A 20,212-nucleotide genomic window follows, 5' to 3' on the forward strand; every position below is an offset into this window, starting at 1 on the left:
CTGGCAACGATATGTCGATGATGTTATTTCTGCGGTATCCGGAAATGAAGCGGAGCGCCTCTTGTCGCATTTGAATTCAGTAGAGCCGTCGATCCAATTCACCCTTGAACGTGAAAAGGATAGACATTTGCCCTTTCTTGATTTAAATGTGTCTAGAGGGGTTCAGGGTAATTTAGAGACAAGTGTCTATCGTAAACCCACCCACACCGACAAATACCTCGCTTTCGATTCTCACCATCCTATTTGCCATAAAAAGTCTGTAGCCAAAACTTTACTTAGGAGGGCTGATTGTCTACCATCATCACTCGATTCGAAGGCTGAGGAGAGGAAATATGTTTCCAATGTCCTAAAGGCAAATGGCTATACAAAAACTTTTCTCCGTAACTGCCAAAAACCAGTTACAAATAGTAACGCTCTTGATGAAAGGGAACCAGCGACTGGTTTTGCTGTTATTCCTTACATACAGGGTGTTACTGAACCCATCAAGAGAATTTTGAATAGCCACAACGTTAAAGTTGCTCAAAAACCTTTTCAGACTTTGGGGCATATTTTCGCCAAACCTAAGGATCCTGTCACGAAAGAACAACGAACCGACGCCATTTATTCTATTCCTTGCAATGACTGTGATAACGAATACATCGGACAGACCAAACGCCAGTTTGGTACACGGTTAAAAGAGCACCAAAAAGCGGTTTTTCTTTGCAAAAAGGAAAATTCAGCTTTATCGGAGCATACTTGCCTAACCAACCATACAATTGGGTGGGATAATTCTAAAATTATCACTACTAATCGGCGTTACCACCAGCGCCTTTGTTTGGAGGCTTGGCACATTAACTCCGCCCACGCTCCTTTAAATCGTGACGATGGCGGTCTGCTTCCTGACGCCTATTTACACCTCGTCAGAAAAAAGGCCGCTAATTAGTGATCATATAAAAGGACCTCTTGTTGCAGCGTTTAGATCACCCCTGATGAAGGCACTAGACAGGAGTGTCGAAACGTTGGGTCTATGAATTGTAACTTCTTCGGTTACATTCATTAAATCTGCAAACCAGTGTAGCTTCAAACTATGTCTATTTAAAATCTATTTGAAGCAAATGGAAGGTTCTGTCTCAGAAACAAGGTGTGTTCCAGGCGGCCTCCATCCCCCACCTCCTCCTCCCCCTCACTTTGCGTCGATCTCTACGATGAAATTGATTCGGATATTGCCTCAAGAGCCACTACATAAACTTTATAATATAAGGTTTATGTATGGACCCAATTTCACCCGCTCGCGCACTCCTTTCCAGGTGTCAGACAATAAATTTACGCATTAAAACGTGGATTAGACGCATTTTCTCCTGCCTTCCCTACTAGGTTTGCTTCTGGCCCCAAAGTTGTGTCTTTGTCTATTTCTGCTCTGCCACTTTTATCTCGTTGTCTCTTTACAAAAAGAACACTTATATCAGTATGTACCTTCAATCCACGGCCAGCAAGTTCTCTGTAGTTCACGTGCTTTTACAGGCATCCGGCTGCGTAACTACAGGTTCGTGTTCGAATCCTCAAGAGGAACTTAATTTTTCTTGGTTTCACGTTCGTTCCAAATACTTGAACATTGATCGCAGCCTTTCAAGTTTTCATTTGGACAAACAAAAAAGAAACGAATTGTGTCACTTGTTGTTTCCTCCAAAAACAAAAGAAATTAACGCGCGAAAATTGAAACGTCACAGAGAACCTCGGATAATTAGTTCGTGCAGCTAAAATTTCACGTGCAACTGCGCACAGTTGATTTAAATGTCAACTACGAAGGCAGAATCGAGTATTTCATTATTGAACTACAAGAGGTTTTAGCGGACGTTTGTCAGGTAAGATTTGAAGGCTCCTAGAAAATGTGCGCTCTGTTTGGCAGAGTCAAGTGTCATCTAGAAGCTCATGTATGTTTAGGCAGTAAATTTTTAGAATGTTCTCATAGGCGGAATTTAATGGCACGGTTGTCTTAGCAAGAATTGGATGCGTATTTGCGTCGACTGTCGTGGCTCGCTATTTCTAAAGCAACCATCGTAAAAGAGACTCCTTGAGGTTTGACTTTGTTGACCACGGCTTGAAGTCCAGCTGTACTTTTGCAGACAAATTTTCTTGTAGATCTTTGTTAGAGCGAAACGAAGGGCTAACAACGAAAGGCACTGACGAAGGGTTAACGCTCGAAATGGTCAATTTCGTGATGATTAACTCACTTGTTAAACCCAATTATCATACAGTTACTGCGCATAAGCATCGTGTATATAGTACTTGTGACTGTAACTATGTTTTCAAAAATAACCTTTAGATGTGACTTACGCATTGCTACTCTAAATCGCCATACTATTTATTTTCAGTACAAATAGAATGAATTTAAAGCGTTGTTTGTTCATTGGCACGTTCTTGTGCATGTTACTGGTATCCACAAATGCTTGGTGGTCGTTTTCCAGCTCGTCTACTGAAGACACTGAAGCAGAGCAAGGTCGTTATTTGAAGAACAGCCCTGTTCCTTTTGAAATGACGACAGCCGAAGAAAAATTTTTAGCTGAGGCAAAGAAGTATATGGGAAATCTTACTCCATTAGACACCTGTCATCAGATTGTAAGCAATAAAATCTTGAAAGAATATACCATTATTTTTAATTTCACAAATTATGTTTTGACAATAGAGGTAAACACTCCATAGATAAATGAACAACCATGAAATGGTAAACGCGGATTATATTCACTTCTTTTTAAAAAGTTTCTGTAGTACGGGGCATGCTCAGCACGCGAGGAAGAGTACACGTGAAACTGTTCTACGATTCTGTTATATAAAATTTTTGCAATCTTTCATGATCACTAGGTCATAAACCGAATCAAGAAATCCTGTAGCGATATCAATGAAGTTGAACTGGCAAAGCTGGGCGTGGCTCTCTTAAACTGCCAATCAAAATCCGAAGGAAGAAGAACGTACGAGTGCACAGACGACATGGTGAGTTTTGTTTATGAAATTTTAGTTTCGTTTTTTCAATGATCGCTTTTGAGTGGCGAGGCCAGTTTTGACAATCATCAAAAAAGATGTGGAAACCAAAGTCAAGGTTATTTTCTTTTGTAATTTTGGTATAGGAACTGCGTGATTGCACAAATGGTATGGATGCCAATACATGGAACAGTTATCACATAATCAGCAACAGGGCGCGGTCGATCTGCTACGCCACTCGGCAGCAGCAGTTCAGACTGAAGACAGAATTTACTGTCAATCAGCTGGCCAGTCAAGCAGAAAATCAAATGGAGCTTATGAACGGTTTACAAGTAAGTTTCAATTATTCCTGTTTTTTCCTTTAGACAAGCTATGTGTCGATTTAGGTGACGAGAAATCTGTCTAAAAGGTGTGAGTTTCTCATTTAAAACATGTTCAAATTGGACAAAAATGACTAGAAAGTTTTGCACTATTTTAATGCTGTGATGATCAGGTTTGTCAGCTGATTTCACGAAAGTCATTTAAACATTCTACTAATGAGGCCCCTACAAGCATTTATTAACCTGTCACTGACATGCAGTCTTTGCTTGGAAGGGCTGAAGAAGAAATGGCTTCGAATAATACGATCGGTGGGGAAAGGCGGGAGAGAAGCAAGGCTTTCTAATTTCTTCTCCTCGTCCCTTCCCACACCCTCCCCACTCCCTCCTTCCTCTATTTCTTCCCACTTTCTCCTTCCCCCCTCCTCGACCAGAAAGCCTGTTGATAGACTCAACCCCTATATTTGTTCAATCGAACAGGAAGGTCAAAGGAGACTGACAGAAGTAGCAGATGATACCGTGATTAGAGTGACCGCTGGTCAGGAACGTCTTGTAAGACAGCAAGCGAAACTACATGCCAGCTATGACGATGTGCAGCGGTCGATCTCGTTCTCATTAAGAGGGAATGTCAGGGCACTGCACCAGGAAAGAATGATGATAGACAGCGGTCGGAAACAGCTCAAAGAGATGGCAAAAACGGTCCAAGACAAGCTTGGTTTGTTTATTTGAGAGTTTTTGATCAAAGAAAGTTCTTTCCTTCAACCTCACTTGGTTATCGTCCCCCTCCTTCTTTTAAGAGAGAGCCTGCAGTTAATCATTTTAGAGTACAGCGACCTTCATCAGAAAATTCAATTTTGAGAATCAATTTTCTACCTTATCCTGGTAACGTTCTAACACGTTGTAAATGTTTTGTCTAATGAGCTTGTTCCAAATCAACTCATTAAAATAGATACAAATACACGTAAACAAACTAAGTAGAATTTAACAGTGGTCTCTCGACAGAAGGGTCAATTCTTTGTCCAATAACGTAAAACTATTTTCTGTTCTTTAATAAACAGAGAGTGCTACAACAGAAATTCAGAAACAGGATCTGAACCGTAAAATTAGCCACCGCTTAATTTTAGAGGACTTAAACGATATTCGCAGCAAGGCGGAAGAGGTGTGGAATAAGATAGGTAACAGAGACTGTGATTATATATATGGAGACAATGACTAGATGACTTAGAAGGAATTTCTTGTTAAAAAATTGATGTTGAACTCAGCCGACAACGACCCAAACGAAATTTAATAAGGGCAACAGAGCTATAGTCTATTCTACTGGGTATTCAGAAATCAAACCCAACGTAATCATCAAAATGGCCAATCAAGTGCTTCCAATAAGAATTCAAGGTGGATATAAAGCGCGGGTGAGCAATTCTGGATTGTTTTCTTTCTGCACCAATCAAAAAGCTTCTACCCTTCTCCTCTACTGGTGCAATTATGCATCAAAGACAATGTCAATTTTTTTGTTTTTCCTTCTTCTGATTAAACTTGTTTGTATTTGGTTGTAGACCACAGCACCCTTCAAATGATGTCGTACCACAGTGAGACCACTCAACATTACAATCAGACAATGGAAAATCTGAAAATTATCAACGATACTATTGGATATTTAATCGAGGTAAGAGAAATCTGATGGGAAATCAACAAGTCTGATTAAAACAAAACTACGTGTCTTGGTTATGTTTGTATTTTTTTAATGACTTTTGCATGCTTTGTCCTCAACAAAGGAGCTATTCATAGAACTGTCATTTGCTTAAAATGATTACTTCACGAAAGAGTTTCTAAAACAAGTGTTAATATGTAACTTATTTTCTCAGGTGACCAATCAGATGCAAGATAAAATCGACAACAGACTTAATTGGTTGACACGACATCTAGGAGGAACTGGAGACAAACTAGTGGTGGTCACCACCTGCTTGATGCATGCTGGGTATTTCCTCTTAGCGACCCTTTGTATTTTGTTCCTGAATGCGCCTCTCTTCACTCGACTTGTTCTCTTGGTCGCAGTACCGATCAACGCATGGAGCGAGATCAATTTTGACTCCGGTTTATCGTACAGTACACTTTCATCGATCATCTCTGTGGCTCTACTAGGTAAGTACTGGCACATCATAAAACTGTGTTTGTCTTAAAAGATAGAAGTTTATGCGACGGGTGAAGAACTTTGAGACAATTAGGATAATTTTTGCCCATCAATGATCGTTTGCGGAAAAATGACATCTTTACTACAACTAAATTTTTCTTGGTCTGTCTGTGGTTGAGTTTACCGATTGGCACGAATCTTCCATAAAATTGTGAAAGCTTCATCAGGGAACTCGCCGTTGGAAAAATGTATTTACGAATTATTTTTTACTTCTCAAACACTGGACTTCATTGCCTTAAATGGGCCATTTTTGAATTAGTAATTTGAATTGTTTGTACGAGCAAATCATATCATCTTAATGAAAAGAATGTAGATCAACCCTCAAAATGACTCGGAAATGGGAAATTGGTATACATACGTTTTCCTTCAAATCGTCTCCATTCAAGGAGAAACCCAGACCCGTTTGGTTGTCTGACGAGGTATTTTCCCTGCTTTTATTTAATTCTTGTGAAGACCTTACAATAGCTTGCATATTCTTTTAGGGAACTGGTTGTACTTCTACTTAACCAAGAAATATTTTCCATCTAACGCTGATCGAATCTCTAAATCTTCGCCTCTGGCATTAAATTCGGCGAAATATCTTGGTTATCATGAAACTCCTAATAATACAAGGAACATGCTGGACACAACAGGTAAGAATTGTTTGTTCGTCTTTTACACAAGTTAATGTATCGACATACTACGTTGATATACATGTTTTCGTTCCAAGTTTTCAGACTTTCATTAGACATGTTTAATTGCCCGCATACTTGGAGGCCAAAACTTTAATCGCAGCAGAAACTTTCCGAGCACCTCCAATTACTTAGAGATTTGCCCTCTCTAAAGCTTTACACAAGCGAAAACAGAATTGAACAGAAAAGCGCTCGAGGTAACCTCATGATACAAATCAAAGCGAGGCCATGGCGAGTCGACCAATCAAGTCAATCCTTTGCGAGTTAAACTCTTGATGATAAAGCATTTTTCAATTGAGCGTCGAGGGTAATTGCATTGATTTGCTCTACTTCGTTCTATGATTGGTCCAGAAAACTTGCGCTACTTTCTCAACCAATCAGATGCAAAACTCAAACCAATGACGACTTGGTCGTCCGCGTTTTCCCGCCTTTCAGGCAGTTTTGAGTTCTTATTGGCTGCTAAAGTATTTTCCTTTTTTCTGATAGGCCGTTATGACTACTTTGGGTTAGGTTTTACGACAATCAATCGAAAAGCTCTTTAAGGCTCTTACTACTGGTGACTTCAATAGTTAATTTGCTTGTTTACTTTTTCCCTCCTATCTCAGACAGTATCGAGAGTCTGGACGAATCAGCTTTGACTTTGACACCTAAAGGTCCTGTGGGAAACACCAAACGCCAATTGAACCTTTCCTACCCAGAAGCAGCCTCGACCCCAAGCAGTAAAGTAACCACTCCACGTAGGCGCTGTGGTGCTCTTACAAAAACAGGCTCAGCCTGTAAGAGAGTAATTGCTAATGGAGGCTTTAAATGCACTACACATTTACGGATGGATTCTAGTTATATCCCGGATGAGTGTTAGGAAACAGACACGTATCAGAGCCAAATTAAATATTTGTAAATATATTGGAGAAATATTTTAAAATGCAGGACAGAGCTATATTTTTTTCACTTATCCATGTCTATGAAAAGATGCTGAACATGATATATTATGCATGGAACTTTGGCGTTATGTCCGAGTTACGCGATCAAGGCAACGAGTCTCGCTTGTAAAGGCACTGAAACGGCACTATTTTCTCGTAGGGTCTAAAAGTACACAAAGACAAAACTGAAAATGGCCCTCGACGGCCCTAAATTTGAACTTTAACCAACAATGAGTCTAAGCAGGGCAAACAAAATTCTCAATGCTCCAAGGGATGTGGTATATGATTCAGCGGCCACTTCCTTCATTGTATAAAATTTTCGCGCGCTTAATTTTCACTTATTAATTACTGCCGTCAGAGTTCACGAATTTCAATTTCAAACACGCGCGGAGCTGGGAAGAATTCTGAGCTAAGAAACCAAGGACAGGCTGAATTCCGCCGAGCCCCAAACGGAATTGTTTCAACCGGTGAAATTGTGGACCTAATGTATGCATCAACTACTGGATCGTGTAACTGGGGAATGTATCTCTTAAATGAATTTTTTTACGTATTCACAAAGTTATATTTATCTTAAAGAGAGTATTTGTTTATATAACTTTGTTGTCACAGAGTTTAAGATTTATTTAGGTCAAATAATAAAACACGTTGGTTATACTGATTCTGTGTTTGGTACTACCATTTAAATCAAAAATCAACCGGTTCCTGTACCTCTCGCAAGTAGTTTAATGGTAAAATAAAGGTTCAGTGCCCAGTTAACTGACCGTACCAGCCGACAACAATGATCAATGCTCAAAACGCGCTGAGGCTAAACGGGAAGCACCAACGTGTATCGCTTTCCCTCCTCGATAGGTTGCTAATACTTCGCAGATTACTCCTTCTCTCCCCCCCCTCCCAAGTATCTTGTCCTGTTTCCCGACAGCAGTTCAACAGTTTCTGTTCTCCTCCTGGGTGGGGAAGGTCACTGTTAACGTCGAGTGTCGTGCCCATGCACAAAGATCCAGGTAGGTCTGGCAATAAACAATGACTAGAATTTTGCCAATGTTTATTCAAATAAATTAAGGGAGAAAGTCTTTACAGAAACTGTGGTGCTGCGTCGGTGGGAGAGTATAACAAGGTAATTTAGTATTATCAAATGAGTTTATAACGTAAATTGGCCACCGTAAAATGATACAAAGCTAACGTTTCGAGCCGCGTTAGCCCTTCGTCAGAACGAATGACGCGGAAAGGCTAACGCTCGAAACGTAAGTTTTTAACTCTTTACGGTGGCCAATTCACGTTATCAACTCAGTTGATAATACTAAATCACCCAATATTCGTTCATCTAACCTCGCAGACATAATTGACACGTTTCTAGAGAACAATTGAATATCGAAGCGATTTTACTAATCGTTCAGTTAATTTAGAGTAAAAATTATCCCTTAGCAGTAGTGATCAGAATATTCACTATCTCAGGTATGATGAAAGAGTAGCAAATGAACAGAAGACTGTTCAGAATAAAATTCTTTTACAAAACAAACGTACAAAATGTTTTTATATTATTCCAATCTTAGAAATAATTACGTCAAACGGGAGCCAACCACAGTCACTTAAAAATTATCAAGTCACTTTTTCTAGCAGTTCACACTTTTCGATTGAGGGTCAAAATTTAAATAGAAGTAGTCATTTCGACTGATCGGAACAAAAACGAAAATTGAAAAGAACCAATAAGGACTCCGTGAAACCGAGAGAATTTAAACAGATTATATTCTCTTAGTGAAACCATTAAAATCACCGGAGAAAACGCGCAGAATTAAGTCACGACTGATTCTACAGCTGTGCTTGATTGGTCGAGAAGCTGTTGCTAGTTATCTAGCGGAACCAGTCACAGAGCCCCTTAAAGTAAAACCAAAGCGATTTCAAATTAGCAGTTTTGCTGACACTCGATGGAAAGTTGCTGGATAACACCTAACGTTACTCTTCTTCGATCTAAATAATAGCTAAGAAAGCCGTAAGAAACTACATAGTTTTTAAACCTCCACAAAGACATGTTTATGTTACAGTGACAATATCATGGCATTCTCTTACAGATACCAACACTATAAAACACAACGAACACTAGAAATACAGTATGAAAAGTTGCAAAAAACACTACATGTCCTACATAGCTTTATAAAAGCAGCTGGCTCAAGGAATTAGGGGCGCAAATACGAATAGCACTGTCAGGGGAATGGTCATACAGTTTTTCCTCTCAAAATAGAAAGACGAGAATGGAATGAGCGAAAAATTGAAACGAAAAACTTTAGCCACAAAAGAGGTTCTGCGCAACCTCAATTCCCAGATTTCTGGTTGTTTCATGATACAAACTTCTAGCTCAATTTCATTAAATTCTATTTAATTCTAAAATGGTAACCTAGCTCTTGGTGCGGAGTGAAATTTCAACTCTCAAAATTTACAAACAGTAAATACATTCATTTTAGTCTTATATATTCTAATATCAAACTGGCGAGTAAATTTTTTCGCTTAAATTCAATGTATGCTTGCGATATAAATAGGTACATCTTCTTTTAGCGCAACGTTATTGACGCACATTATTTTCTAATTGAATTTAGAATCCTTATTTGAAAATGTAAAAAATACGTTGGTAGATTTGGATCAATATCAGAATCCGAGCCACTATCACTATCAATAACCCTAATATGGTAAGGTATTAGTTGACTGTTGTTCGGTTAGGGGAGGGGTGGGTGGATTGTTGCTCAGATTCTGACATTGCGAAGATTTCTTGAGTAAGTTGCATTGGTTTATGGAACAGCCCCATCAATCGAAACATTTCAAATACATATCAACCCGCCAATTTATCGATTTATTTTGAAACTCGAGGACAAGTTGATTTAAGAGAATTTTAGTGATTTCACACATTAGCAATTTTCATTGATCGACTTTGATGTCACTTACCTTTTACTATCGACTATACAAACTGTGCGGCAGTTTGTAATAGTCATTTAAATTTCGAGAAAACACGTGGGCATGTCTTTTTTTAATTTTACTTCAAATTAAACGTATGTTAACTGACATGCTGTGTACTGTATGATTCGCTATTTATGGGACTTTTTCTCGTTGTATTTGAAACCATCGATGGGTTACTCCATCATATATCGACTAGTGTAGACATTATTCGCCGTGTTAGGTGAATATTGTCTACACCACAAAAATAAGTTCACTTACCCATTATCGACTAGTGATCGATTGGCCGAGGAAGTGCGAGCAATGTTCGGGAATACCTCATTACTTGCGTAAGGCTCTAAATGATAAAAAAAGAGATTTGATGCATATAGCGTTCTAAGCTACGGACCTAAACTAGTGCCGGAAGAAATTTCATTACCGGCAACCTTTAAAAGTTCTCGTTGAAATTTGAAGACGTCTTCGCAGTTTTTCGCAAAGATCACAACGCAAGCTTTGTGTTGAATTTCTACGGAGAGCTCGCCATCAGCCAAGAGAATCGCCCTTCCATCTCCCTGATGGTTTAAACTGTCTATAGCCTCGAGTAAATGTTTGATGTTAGTCGGCAAAATTTCCATGACATAAGAAATCGGAAAATTTAAAGCAGCCATATGAGGTGCGATCAAAAGAAGATTTGTCGATGAGGCAATTTTGAGATTAACGTCAACCACAAAACATCCTTTATCGTTGACTAAAATCTCTACCCCAGTAAATCCAAAGTAACCATTTCCGTGAAGGTATTGCGTGACTGGATGCACAACGTCACGCAACATCTCTTCCAGCTCTTCCTGCTCGTCCCAGTTGACGTCGGGAGTCGGGATGTAGCCCTCGGGACGCTTAACAAATGGTAGGTTCGATTTGCACTTGACGCCTAACCAGTGGAAAAGTCCATTTTGAAAGATGTACAGCTGAGCAAGGAGACATTTAGAGACATTTTCTATCACTTCCGTCACCACAAGTTCCGCATCGCAGAAATTATTACTGAGCTCATTTAAAGCTTCTGTAACTTCCTCCTCTGTTTTCACGAGAAAAGTTCCGCGTTTCCCCTTCCCTTGTGCAGCCTTTATAATGCAAGGGAGGGTATAATTATCACGTGACATGTGCCTGGGACACGGCGCCCCCATTTCGGGAATTCTGGCCTTGGAGCTAAGCTTGTAGTGAACGTCGGGATTGACGGCGTGCTTATTTGCGGGGAAACTTTGGAAAGGGAAATTGACGATCAACGGTCGGTCTCCTGTGTCTTCTTTGTCGAAGATTCTTATATCAGGTTTAGGAAAAAATGGTAACCACTTTGACCAGTGCTAATGGAATTCAGAAAAAAAGAAACATCAGAAACATGAAAATATACATGTAAGACTGTTAGTTTTTCAAACAAATTCGTCAAATTCCTTTTTTTCTAAATCAGAGCTTCGATTTAAATTTTACTGCTTTTTCATAAATAGAAAACAAACAAGAAGAAAACATTTTAAAAAATAGACTCCAGAATGAAAATTCTAGTTATGAGAATTTGGTGTTGGATCAAGATAACAAACTCAGCCTGCTAGATAATGTATGGATATTATAACGAGAAGTTATCTTTCAATCTCTTGTGGTAGTCTTACCTCTCTAATAAGCGGATTTATGTCCCGTGTTACCAGGATAGGAAATTTACTTCCAGCCACAGGGCATGCCCTCATTGCCTTGAGGTGCCTGTTGTCTTCTGTTATGTTTGGTAAGTAGTCGTGGATGACATATTTCTTATCATTAACAAAGGTTGCATTATGGTTGAATGTTGAAGGTCTCTCAGTAAAGATGTAGGCTTGGGGCAGATCTTGAGCCAATAACCAACTGAGGGTTACCACATTGTTGTTGGTCATTCCTGATGCCACAGCAACCTGGAGCAAATAAAGAAACAAAGATGATCCTTTGATACAAGAAAACTTCCTAATGCAACTGTCAAAGAAGCCTTAATGCTTCAACTCCAATGAGAGACCAAGACAGAATTTCTCCTTGCAATATCAATACAATAACAAGCACACAAGTGAATCAAGAATCAAGAATCAAGAAAAATATCAATTAGGAAAATATTAGTTGATCCAATACCAAATTCTCCAAACTACCATCATAAAAATTATATCACAGACAGTAAGGAGAATTACTACTGAGATTTTGGGGGCGAAAGGATGGACAACAATTCAGGAGCCTGAATAATGTCCAGGGTTTCAAAGGTGATTTAAAAGTTGATTTTTCATATAGTTTTAGTGTGCACATAATTGTTTTAACTCTTTTTGAAATATTTTTATTTTTAAGCGCTGATGAAAATGGCAATATTGATATTGGCGCTATACAGGTATTATTATTATTATCATCATTATTATTATTATTATCATTATCATTATTATACAAAGTATACATGTGCCTGATAATTTAAAATCTATAGCAATATACAATCCAATAATGATTCCTTTTTCCTGTGGAATATTTTTGCATGAGCTTTAAAAAGTCTTATTACACCTGGTGAACAAGGGCAAAAAACTTTTTTTTACTGAAAATCACACTCTATTACATGAATAATAATTGTTGATAAAAGAATGACGCACACTCCACTCCTTATGATTTCATGCTGCAATATCTACTACTGACTTATTACAAACTCTTTGGTGAGTTTAAGGCCACAACCAGGTTCTCTGTAGTACAATGGTAGACCTTCAAAGAATGGAATCTGAAGTTCTGGGGTTAATTCCTTGTTAAAAAAAAAACACTTAGCTTTTTTTTTCCATCTTTCCATGCTTCTGCATCATTACGACTTCAACACGGACAAAGTGTGTAATTCATTCAGAATTCTGGTTTTAATTGACACATGCGCAATAAGGCACTATAGTTACCAAGAGATACTGGACACCACTTAGTATCCTAGTGACTGATTGCAGATTCATCAAAACAAGTTGACCAGCTTTCTTGGTCACAAACCTGTTTTGATTGCGTAAGCTAAATGCATGGTTGACTAAAAACGAGATGGCGCTTCCAAAAACTGTTGGCTTCAAGCTGAAGCAGTTGATGAAGAAGGAGTTTGGTGTGCATGCACTGTGCCATGAAACACCTTTATCTTTTTTTCAGTTTTAAAGATATTGACTAAACAATAAAAGACTATGATCACCCAAATGTGGCCAGGATGTGTCCAAAAATAAGTTATTTCAATTTGCTACTGTACATTCTGTAGCAAAAAAACCTTCCCTTTTAGAGTAAATTATAATTAACCTTTGTCATGAGAAAGCTTTGATAATGTAGATTACATGAAAGAACCCCACTTACCATGGCATTATTTATAATTTTACAAGTGAGCAATGATGTTGTTTTAAAGAAAGGAGAAATATTATTATTTCACAAATATCTAAACAGTAAGAAAATGATATTGATGTTCATAGGAAACATTTTTTTCCTGAGACTGTTCAATAAGAATACTTCAAAATGAGAATAAAATAAGTCAAATAAAATAGGACAAATAAAATTTAAAAGAGCCACATATACACCTTAAGGAACCTCATTTTGACATTTAATCTACAAGTTTCCCTGTTAGAATATTATGTTCCTTAATCAACATAGCAGAATACTTCTCTACACAAAACCAAGAGACTGTCTGATGAGGAAAAAACTCGTGCTCTTGCTTTAAAAGAGTAGGCACCTATAAGAAGTCCTAAGCTAATTCTTGTCCACCTTGTGCGCATAGACTTTAATTTTAGTAAATTATGTCACAGCATTCATATTGGTGGAGGTCAGAACTTCTAAGACATCTCTGCTGGCTTCACTCTTCAACTTCTAAGAGTGAATAATACATATTTCACCTCTCCTAACAGTATTACTACTGATACAGTTAGGATATAGATCACAGACTCAAGAAGCTCTTGATTGTTATATAAATACTGCTTTAAGTGCCATAAGAAATGTATAGAGAGCAGTAAGGAGAGTTTGCATATTGATCAATCTGAGGGTGTAAGGGGTTAAATAGCACTTAGGGACAGCCCTAGCTTCATGGTAGCAAATAATGTATTTGTCATGTTCAAAAATGGTGATAGTCTTTAATAAGTTATTTATTGTGTCTCTGGCAACCAAAAAAGTGGCTATTAGTGGTCTGAATATCTTTGAGAAAAAAATTATTTGCAGCGACTGTTTTGACCAAGCCCTTTGTTTCTATATCCTCGGGTCCACAGGTCAATTCCAACTTGACATATCATATAACCACAGACTCCTGAGAACAATCTTAAGTTTTAATTTTTCTCGTTAATCTATGGACCAAAATCTGCCAGTTTCCCTAAATCTTCGAAACTTTTCCCGTGCAGATTTCATTGCAAGATAATTGTATTGGTATTGTTTCGAATACAAAAATAAATGTAGGTTAGCAACCGACACCAACATTAATAATTCATATTATTGTCATTATTTAGAATTTAGCTTGTTTTCAAAACAGGATCCTTTCGTTAATTCCTTTCTTCCAAAATTTTTACTTTTCGATCCCGCTTCTGCCAGCCTTTACCTATCCAGTTAAAAAGCCGCTTATGAAAATATGTAACTTTAAAAACAGTGGCATTAGCATGTTGTTTCTGCTGCAATCATCGGTAGTGCGATATCAGTTTCGATTTTGGAAAACAGAATACGAACTTCAAGTTCCTGTGCGAACGGAAGCCATTCACGTAATTTTGCTTGAAATGAGTTCCAATCACATCGTAACACATTACCGGACAAAAATAAAACGTACACACACGTTGTTCCATTTCTTAATGCGAATATCTTGAATTTTCTTCAAAACTGCTGATGAGATGGAGGATATTTTCGTCTCTTCAATAACAAGCAAGCCGTCATTTAAGTTAAATTTCCGCGCAGTCACGCAACCGATTTGCAATATCTCGACTAACTTTGCGTTTCAATTCAACAAAGCAAACACGATGCTCGTTGCAATATTTCTTGAAGTGTTCAGACGTCAAAGAAGGAAGGCCTCCAATCCATTTGACTCACCTCCCATGGGCTTTAAGCGACAAGCTTTACTCCAACCGAAAATTTCTTACGAATGACGGCGTCAATCTTGTTACCCTCTATGCAATATTAATGTTTAAAAGTGCTACAAACGAACAGAAAACTTCGTGAAGCTATTTAGCAAATGCAAACAATTCTTCTACAGTACGTTAATGGGCTATGAGCAATTGAATTGTTTGGATTGCAAACGGTATCGAACGCTTTCAAAATTCGGTTTGCTGGATAAGTTGGCGATCTACGCGATCGATCTCGGCTAACTATACGAAATCGAGTAGATTTACTATTTCCGCGTTTAAGAAGTCATTCTTTTAAGGAGAAATATATAACTCAAGGTGAATATTACCTTCACCAACTTTTCCTTCTTCCAGATGATTTCGATCCGGCACAAAATTCAAGTAAGCATGGACAACTCGCTCGACTGAATTCGAACAAAACAAATGGCGCTTTTCTGCACCTATCTAGTCGTCGTTAATCCATGAATATCTAAGATAATTTAAGGAGTTCAGCATGGAGTATGCGGTCAAAGATAACGTTCAAAACACTTTATATTGAACCTGCAGTAGACATCAAGTGTCTTCAACAATGTGAGAGTCGACACCTAAGGGCTTTGGCCAAATCAGTCGGGTCCTCGCCAGTGAAAGTCTACACCGAGAATCGAAACCCCCAAATATCTAATTCAACTCGAAATTATGAAAGAAAGATCGCTTCACTTACCGGTCGCCTTCCTGTTATCGAATCTAATAAGTCTTCCAATACCGAATCCGTTCTTTCGTTTTGATGTGTCCTGCCTTACGTGTTCAACCTGGCTAAGAGATCATCACGTACGCTTCCCACCGTAGCCTGTGTATGTCACAATGTAGCCGCCACAGTCAGTGCGTGACAACTGATTTACATACAACTCGATTTTCATTAAATTATAAAATTTACTTTAAGTTAGCCGCGATTTCCGCATTTTGAGAAAAATACATGATAAAGCAAAATAGTTTCCGAAAAAGAAAGAGGAAAAGGGAGAGGATTCATTTGGAATTGGTCAAATGACAGGTTCACTCGATCGGGCGCAGAACGAACGCGTCTTCCAAATGTCGAGAAACAGGTCGCGCGCGAACAGGTGGGAAAGCAATAAACTCTGACCCTTCAGTTCCTAAAACCAGTCTCCGCATTCTGCATACTGCCGTTTATATATTTCCTATGATACTGACCAGAAGAATTTGTCTCACAATTAGGAGCTTTTTTGGTTGGTGATCATTTTCTTTATTCTCATGACTTAAGTGCTTGATTCAGTAATAATACTGTAAGGAGAAATTAGATGTCAATCAATCTTAAGGGTCGAGAGGTAGAACGTGATCGCACTACGTTCTAAACTGCCAAAAGAAAAGTTGTACAATAGGAATATTAGCGAACCAGATTACGTTACCGCTATCATTTTCCATCTCTCGACTCCTCGTCTTAGTCTGAAGTGAATGAGAAGCGTTCCCTCACTTCAGACGGGAACTTTCACGGCCAGTTTTATCTTTTTGTAATGGAGTGCAGGGGAGGTGGGGAACTATTTCAGGAAAATTTCATCAGGAGAAGTTCTCCAACGAGCCCTCTTCGCCATTTTCAGAAAAAAGCAAATCTTGCCCATTGGGCGTACTTGACGCAAGTACACATTTTAAGCCCTACAAGTGAGATCAGGGACCGGGGCCCGTTTCTCGAAAGTCCTGAAGCTATATTTTAGAATAAAAATTTAAAGGTTGTGGCTCCTTGACCAGTCCATTTTGTTTCTTTAGCTAAAACGTTTATTATATAATTTCCAAGACTATTCAAACCCTCCGGCTCGAATGAAAACAGAACAACTTTACTAGCCCGATAAGTTACCGGGACCTACGAGAAACGGGCCCCGTGTAATTAACGTAATGAGTAGGTTTCAAGGAATAAGATGAACGCGCGCATACGGCACGTTATAACACGCTCGCACGCTAATGGCAAGACACGCCTACCGAGCATGAAAATGATATGCGCATGATATGCGCATGAAAACAATTGATTTTGGAACACGGTAGAGCTTTGTTTCTCTAACACGCTAGATTTTTTTTTTTTAACACGCTAAGTTCCTTTGTTTCAGTGACACGCAAGCTTATCTTGTATACCCCTGCGTTTGTCAGCTTCTTAATTGTGAGAATGGTGTTTGTAAAGTATATTGCTTACAGAATATGAGCGAAAATAAAGATGATCTTCTTTCCTATCCGAAAGTTGTAACAAAAAAAAAGGAACATTCACGGCAAATCACGGCTCTTTCCCTCACGATTTTCACAAAGAATTCAATGAGCACGACGTGTTTCACAAGGTTCAGAGGAGCTCAGTTTGAACACATGAATTACCTTTTCAAAGCTTAATTCTTACCTTGTAAACTATAAATCCTTACCGCTTCACGCAATTATTAAGCCCAGATTTCCGGCTCCCTGTAAAAATCAAAAGCAACTTTAACTTTAAGAGACGTGTTATAAAATTGGCACTGTTACTGTATTGTATCGTGCAAAGTTGCGAGCAGATCTTAACACGTTCCTTTGCTTCTACCGTGCGAAGCAAGACAATGGCTACGAAGTTAATGAGGCAAGTAACTAACACGCAGCTCACGTGTTAAAAGCTAGTTATTTTGTTTTAGAGGGCGAGCGTACGGTTTGCATGCGTTCACCTTCTTCCCTGAAATCCCATGGAGGGTCGCCTAAGCGGATGGGAAGGGTGAAGGATCGGGGGGGGGGAAGTGTCAGAAGATTTGATTGTGTTACGATAAATTTTACTAATTCCCCGTAAGTCTCTTTAATATTCGTATGATCCCTTCTCATTGATAGTAATTGGTAGTCAATTTTCTATAGTATCCTTGTTATACTCCCCCCTCCGCTGCCCCCTCCGCTGCCCCCTCCGCTGCCCCCTCCGCTCCCCCCTCCGCTCCCCCCTCCGCTCCCCCCGAAAACCATGTTATCCCCCTAAAATACGCTCCTCCCCCCCCTTTTTAAGAAGATCAGTTTCCGTTGTGATCAAGCTTAATTTTTTTACCGCTTTTTGTTTAGAATGAAACATATTTGGAAATTAATTAAGAACGTTGTAATTTAGTTGACAAACGGTCTTAGTTCTTTATCAGCTGTATTCTCTTGCACAAATATATTTGTGAAGAGCCTGCGAAACAAGCTTCATCATTTGTATCATTTGTTCGTTTTTCAGACGAGCAGTTCTTGCCGTCGTGTCAGTTTGTAGTAGTCAGATTTGCATGATTTGTTCTGATGTCTGACGTTTTGTAGAGTTTGGTATCTTTGCAATTGATTCATATCCACCTCTTCACTTACGCCCCCTCAAACACGCCTTTCTTTTGTTTTCGGTGGGACGTTAGTGAAGATGAGGTAATCAACGATTCCAAAAAATTGTAATGAGATTCCAACCCTTCAAACTAAATAATGGTTTTGGCAGCGGTATCATCTTAGCTGCGACTACGAGCGCCAAGGGCGCTAACTGCTATGGGATAATGAAGCATGCTCCTCCAAATTAATTCAGAAAATGGAGGCCTCCGAGATAATGAGAAAACTGTTTGTTAGGCCTAATCCTCGGTCACGGCGAACTCACCTTTGAATATAATAAGAATAAGGAAATTCAATAGCTTTTTGACTCGGAATGAAAATTGCGGCAGTTGGTTTTTGCCATAGCAACGTATTTTTTCGCTGATTGTTCGCCTCTCCTCGTCGTAAAAAAAAAATAGAGACTCTTCATTTTAATCATGCACGCTACTACCACTGAAACTTCGTCGCCAACTGCAGAAGTAAATTCGTTTGCCCAAGTATAAAGTCCAATTTGACGTGTAAGTGATGAGTGACGAACAGATCGCCACAGGAAAGGTTGTAATTTAGAAACGTATTCATATCCCGAGAGCTAAAAGATTCCTATTTCTCTTTAAGTCGTCAACAGTTTTTATCGGATGGGTGTTTTTGTTTTCGTTCTGTTTTGTTTTGTTTTGTTTTTCGGTGTGGACCCCCGCGAAGAATAAGTTCATTCTTAGAGCCCGCAGTTCTGGGAAATCAATTGATCGCATCCTTCTGATATAGCCAACGGTGTTTGGTGCTTTAGAGGTATACTTCAATTCAAGCTCGACGAGGCATCATGAAAATCGCTTTGTTGGTGGGTTACATTTTCTTCTGCTCCTTCTGGACCATCGGTGAGTAGGACTGTGAGGAAAAAAACAAGCCACTCGCGTGTTCGTTCATTGAAACTTAATAAACACGGATACTTGTGCATGTATAATACTTCGCTGGTGTGCTGATGTGTCTGGAGAGTAGCATAGTTGTTTCCGTTTGGCGTAAGAAACTGCAGTATTAGGCACAACAATTAGTTGTCACTCCTAAATCGGAAAATCACGTCAAATCGATGGAGTAGATGGTCTTTTTTTTCAAGTGACTTGTTGTTGCAAAGCCACCACCCAGAACGGGTATCTGTTTACACAGAATCGAAAGATCGACTTAAACAACAGCCCGTTATGATGAATCCAAATTTGGGCGGGAGGGAATAATTAACTTGACGCGAAATTTTTGTATAACTTCTGTTTCCACTTAGCAGCGGCGAAAGATCTGCGGAGCGATCTTAGCTAAGAATGCAATGGACGTGATGCATGTTGTGAGTTTTGTTGACACATCGTTCTTGGTCAACTCAGGCAACATTGCCAGCCTTGAAATGGAAAATGAGGGTTCCTAATGGCGGCTAGCCACTACTCTGGATTAGTTGTAAACTATACCAAACCTGAGAATCGAATTTATCAGAGTACTCGGACTTCTAAACCAACCAAATAATTTGTGTAACAATGCTTTGCGAGTCGATAAATCACTGTTTAGACTGAAGATTTACGATAATCAAAGAAAACGACATCCAATACCGAAGACTTGTTGTAAGTCATTGCAATCCTCACAAATCAAGTTTTAAGTCTATGTTCTGATTATCGACCCTGGCTTCTCCGATGTTTTTCTCCTTGGAAGTGGCTCCTTAGATCCTTGTCAAGCTCTCATGGGAAAGAAATTCTGAGAAAGATCTTATGGCAGTTCTTTGCTGATTTTCGCGGAAAGTCCAAAAGCAGCTGAAGTGTAACCTGCGACTCATCTCCAGGGAGAAAAGATCGACAATAAATGGCGCGATGGATTCCTTATTTTCGTTGTGTGAAATAAA

General features: G+C 39.0%; 2 protein-coding genes across 3 annotated transcripts; one reads left to right on the plus strand and one right to left on the minus strand.

The window, feature by feature from the left end:
• Nucleotides 1-2,361: 2,361 nt before the first annotated feature.
• On the plus strand, nt 2,362-6,987 carry LOC131787883 (protein brambleberry-like). The gene is made up of 9 exons (XM_059104962.2): nt 2,362-2,595; nt 2,839-2,967; nt 3,102-3,287; nt 3,753-3,987; nt 4,331-4,447; nt 4,823-4,932; nt 5,132-5,408; nt 5,940-6,089; nt 6,734-6,987. Exons 1-9 carry the CDS (start codon nt 2,362-2,364, stop codon nt 6,985-6,987), a joined length of 1,692 nt encoding a protein of 563 aa, XP_058960945.2.
• Nucleotides 6,988-7,664: 677 nt separating this feature from the next.
• LOC131787875 (uncharacterized) lies at nt 7,665-15,872 on the minus strand. Of its 2 annotated transcripts, none has more exons than XM_059104952.2 (3): nt 15,746-15,872; nt 11,626-11,898; nt 7,665-11,325 (listed from the first exon to the last, which is right to left on the minus strand). In XM_059104952.2, exons 2-3 carry the CDS (start codon nt 11,878-11,880, stop codon nt 10,369-10,371), a joined length of 1,212 nt encoding a protein of 403 aa, XP_058960935.1. In that variant the 5' UTR covers nt 11,881-11,898; nt 15,746-15,872; the 3' UTR covers nt 7,665-10,368. The 2 variants fall into 2 exon arrangements, with proteins under 2 accessions (XP_058960935.1, XP_058960936.1); XM_059104953.2 differs by lacking the exon at nt 15,746-15,872 and adding an exon at nt 15,375-15,558.
• Nucleotides 15,873-20,212: the final 4,340 nt, after the last annotated feature.

Source organism: Pocillopora verrucosa, chromosome 11 (assembly GCF_036669915.1).
Source record: "Pocillopora verrucosa isolate sample1 chromosome 11, ASM3666991v2, whole genome shotgun sequence".
Taxonomy (NCBI): domain Eukaryota; kingdom Metazoa; phylum Cnidaria; class Anthozoa; order Scleractinia; family Pocilloporidae; genus Pocillopora; species Pocillopora verrucosa.

Excerpts from the sequence above, each read along its gene's own strand:
- LOC131787883 (XM_059104962.2), top strand. The coding sequence starts at position 2,362 with ATGAATTTAAAGCGTTGTTTGTTCATTGGCACGTTCTTGTGCATGTTA. Across the intron at positions 4,933-5,131 it reads CTATTGGATATTTAATCGAG|GTGACCAATCAGATGCAAGA; the intron begins GTAAGAGAAATC and ends TTATTTTCTCAG. Across the intron at positions 5,409-5,939 it reads CATCTCTGTGGCTCTACTAG|GGAACTGGTTGTACTTCTAC; the intron begins GTAAGTACTGGC and ends ATATTCTTTTAG.
- LOC131787875 (XM_059104952.2), bottom strand. The coding sequence starts at position 11,880 with ATGACCAACAACAATGTGGTAACCCTCAGTTGGTTATTGGCTCAAGAT. Across the intron at positions 11,326-11,625 it reads TAAATCCGCTTATTAGAGAG|CACTGGTCAAAGTGGTTACC; the intron begins GTAAGACTACCA and ends GAATTCCATTAG.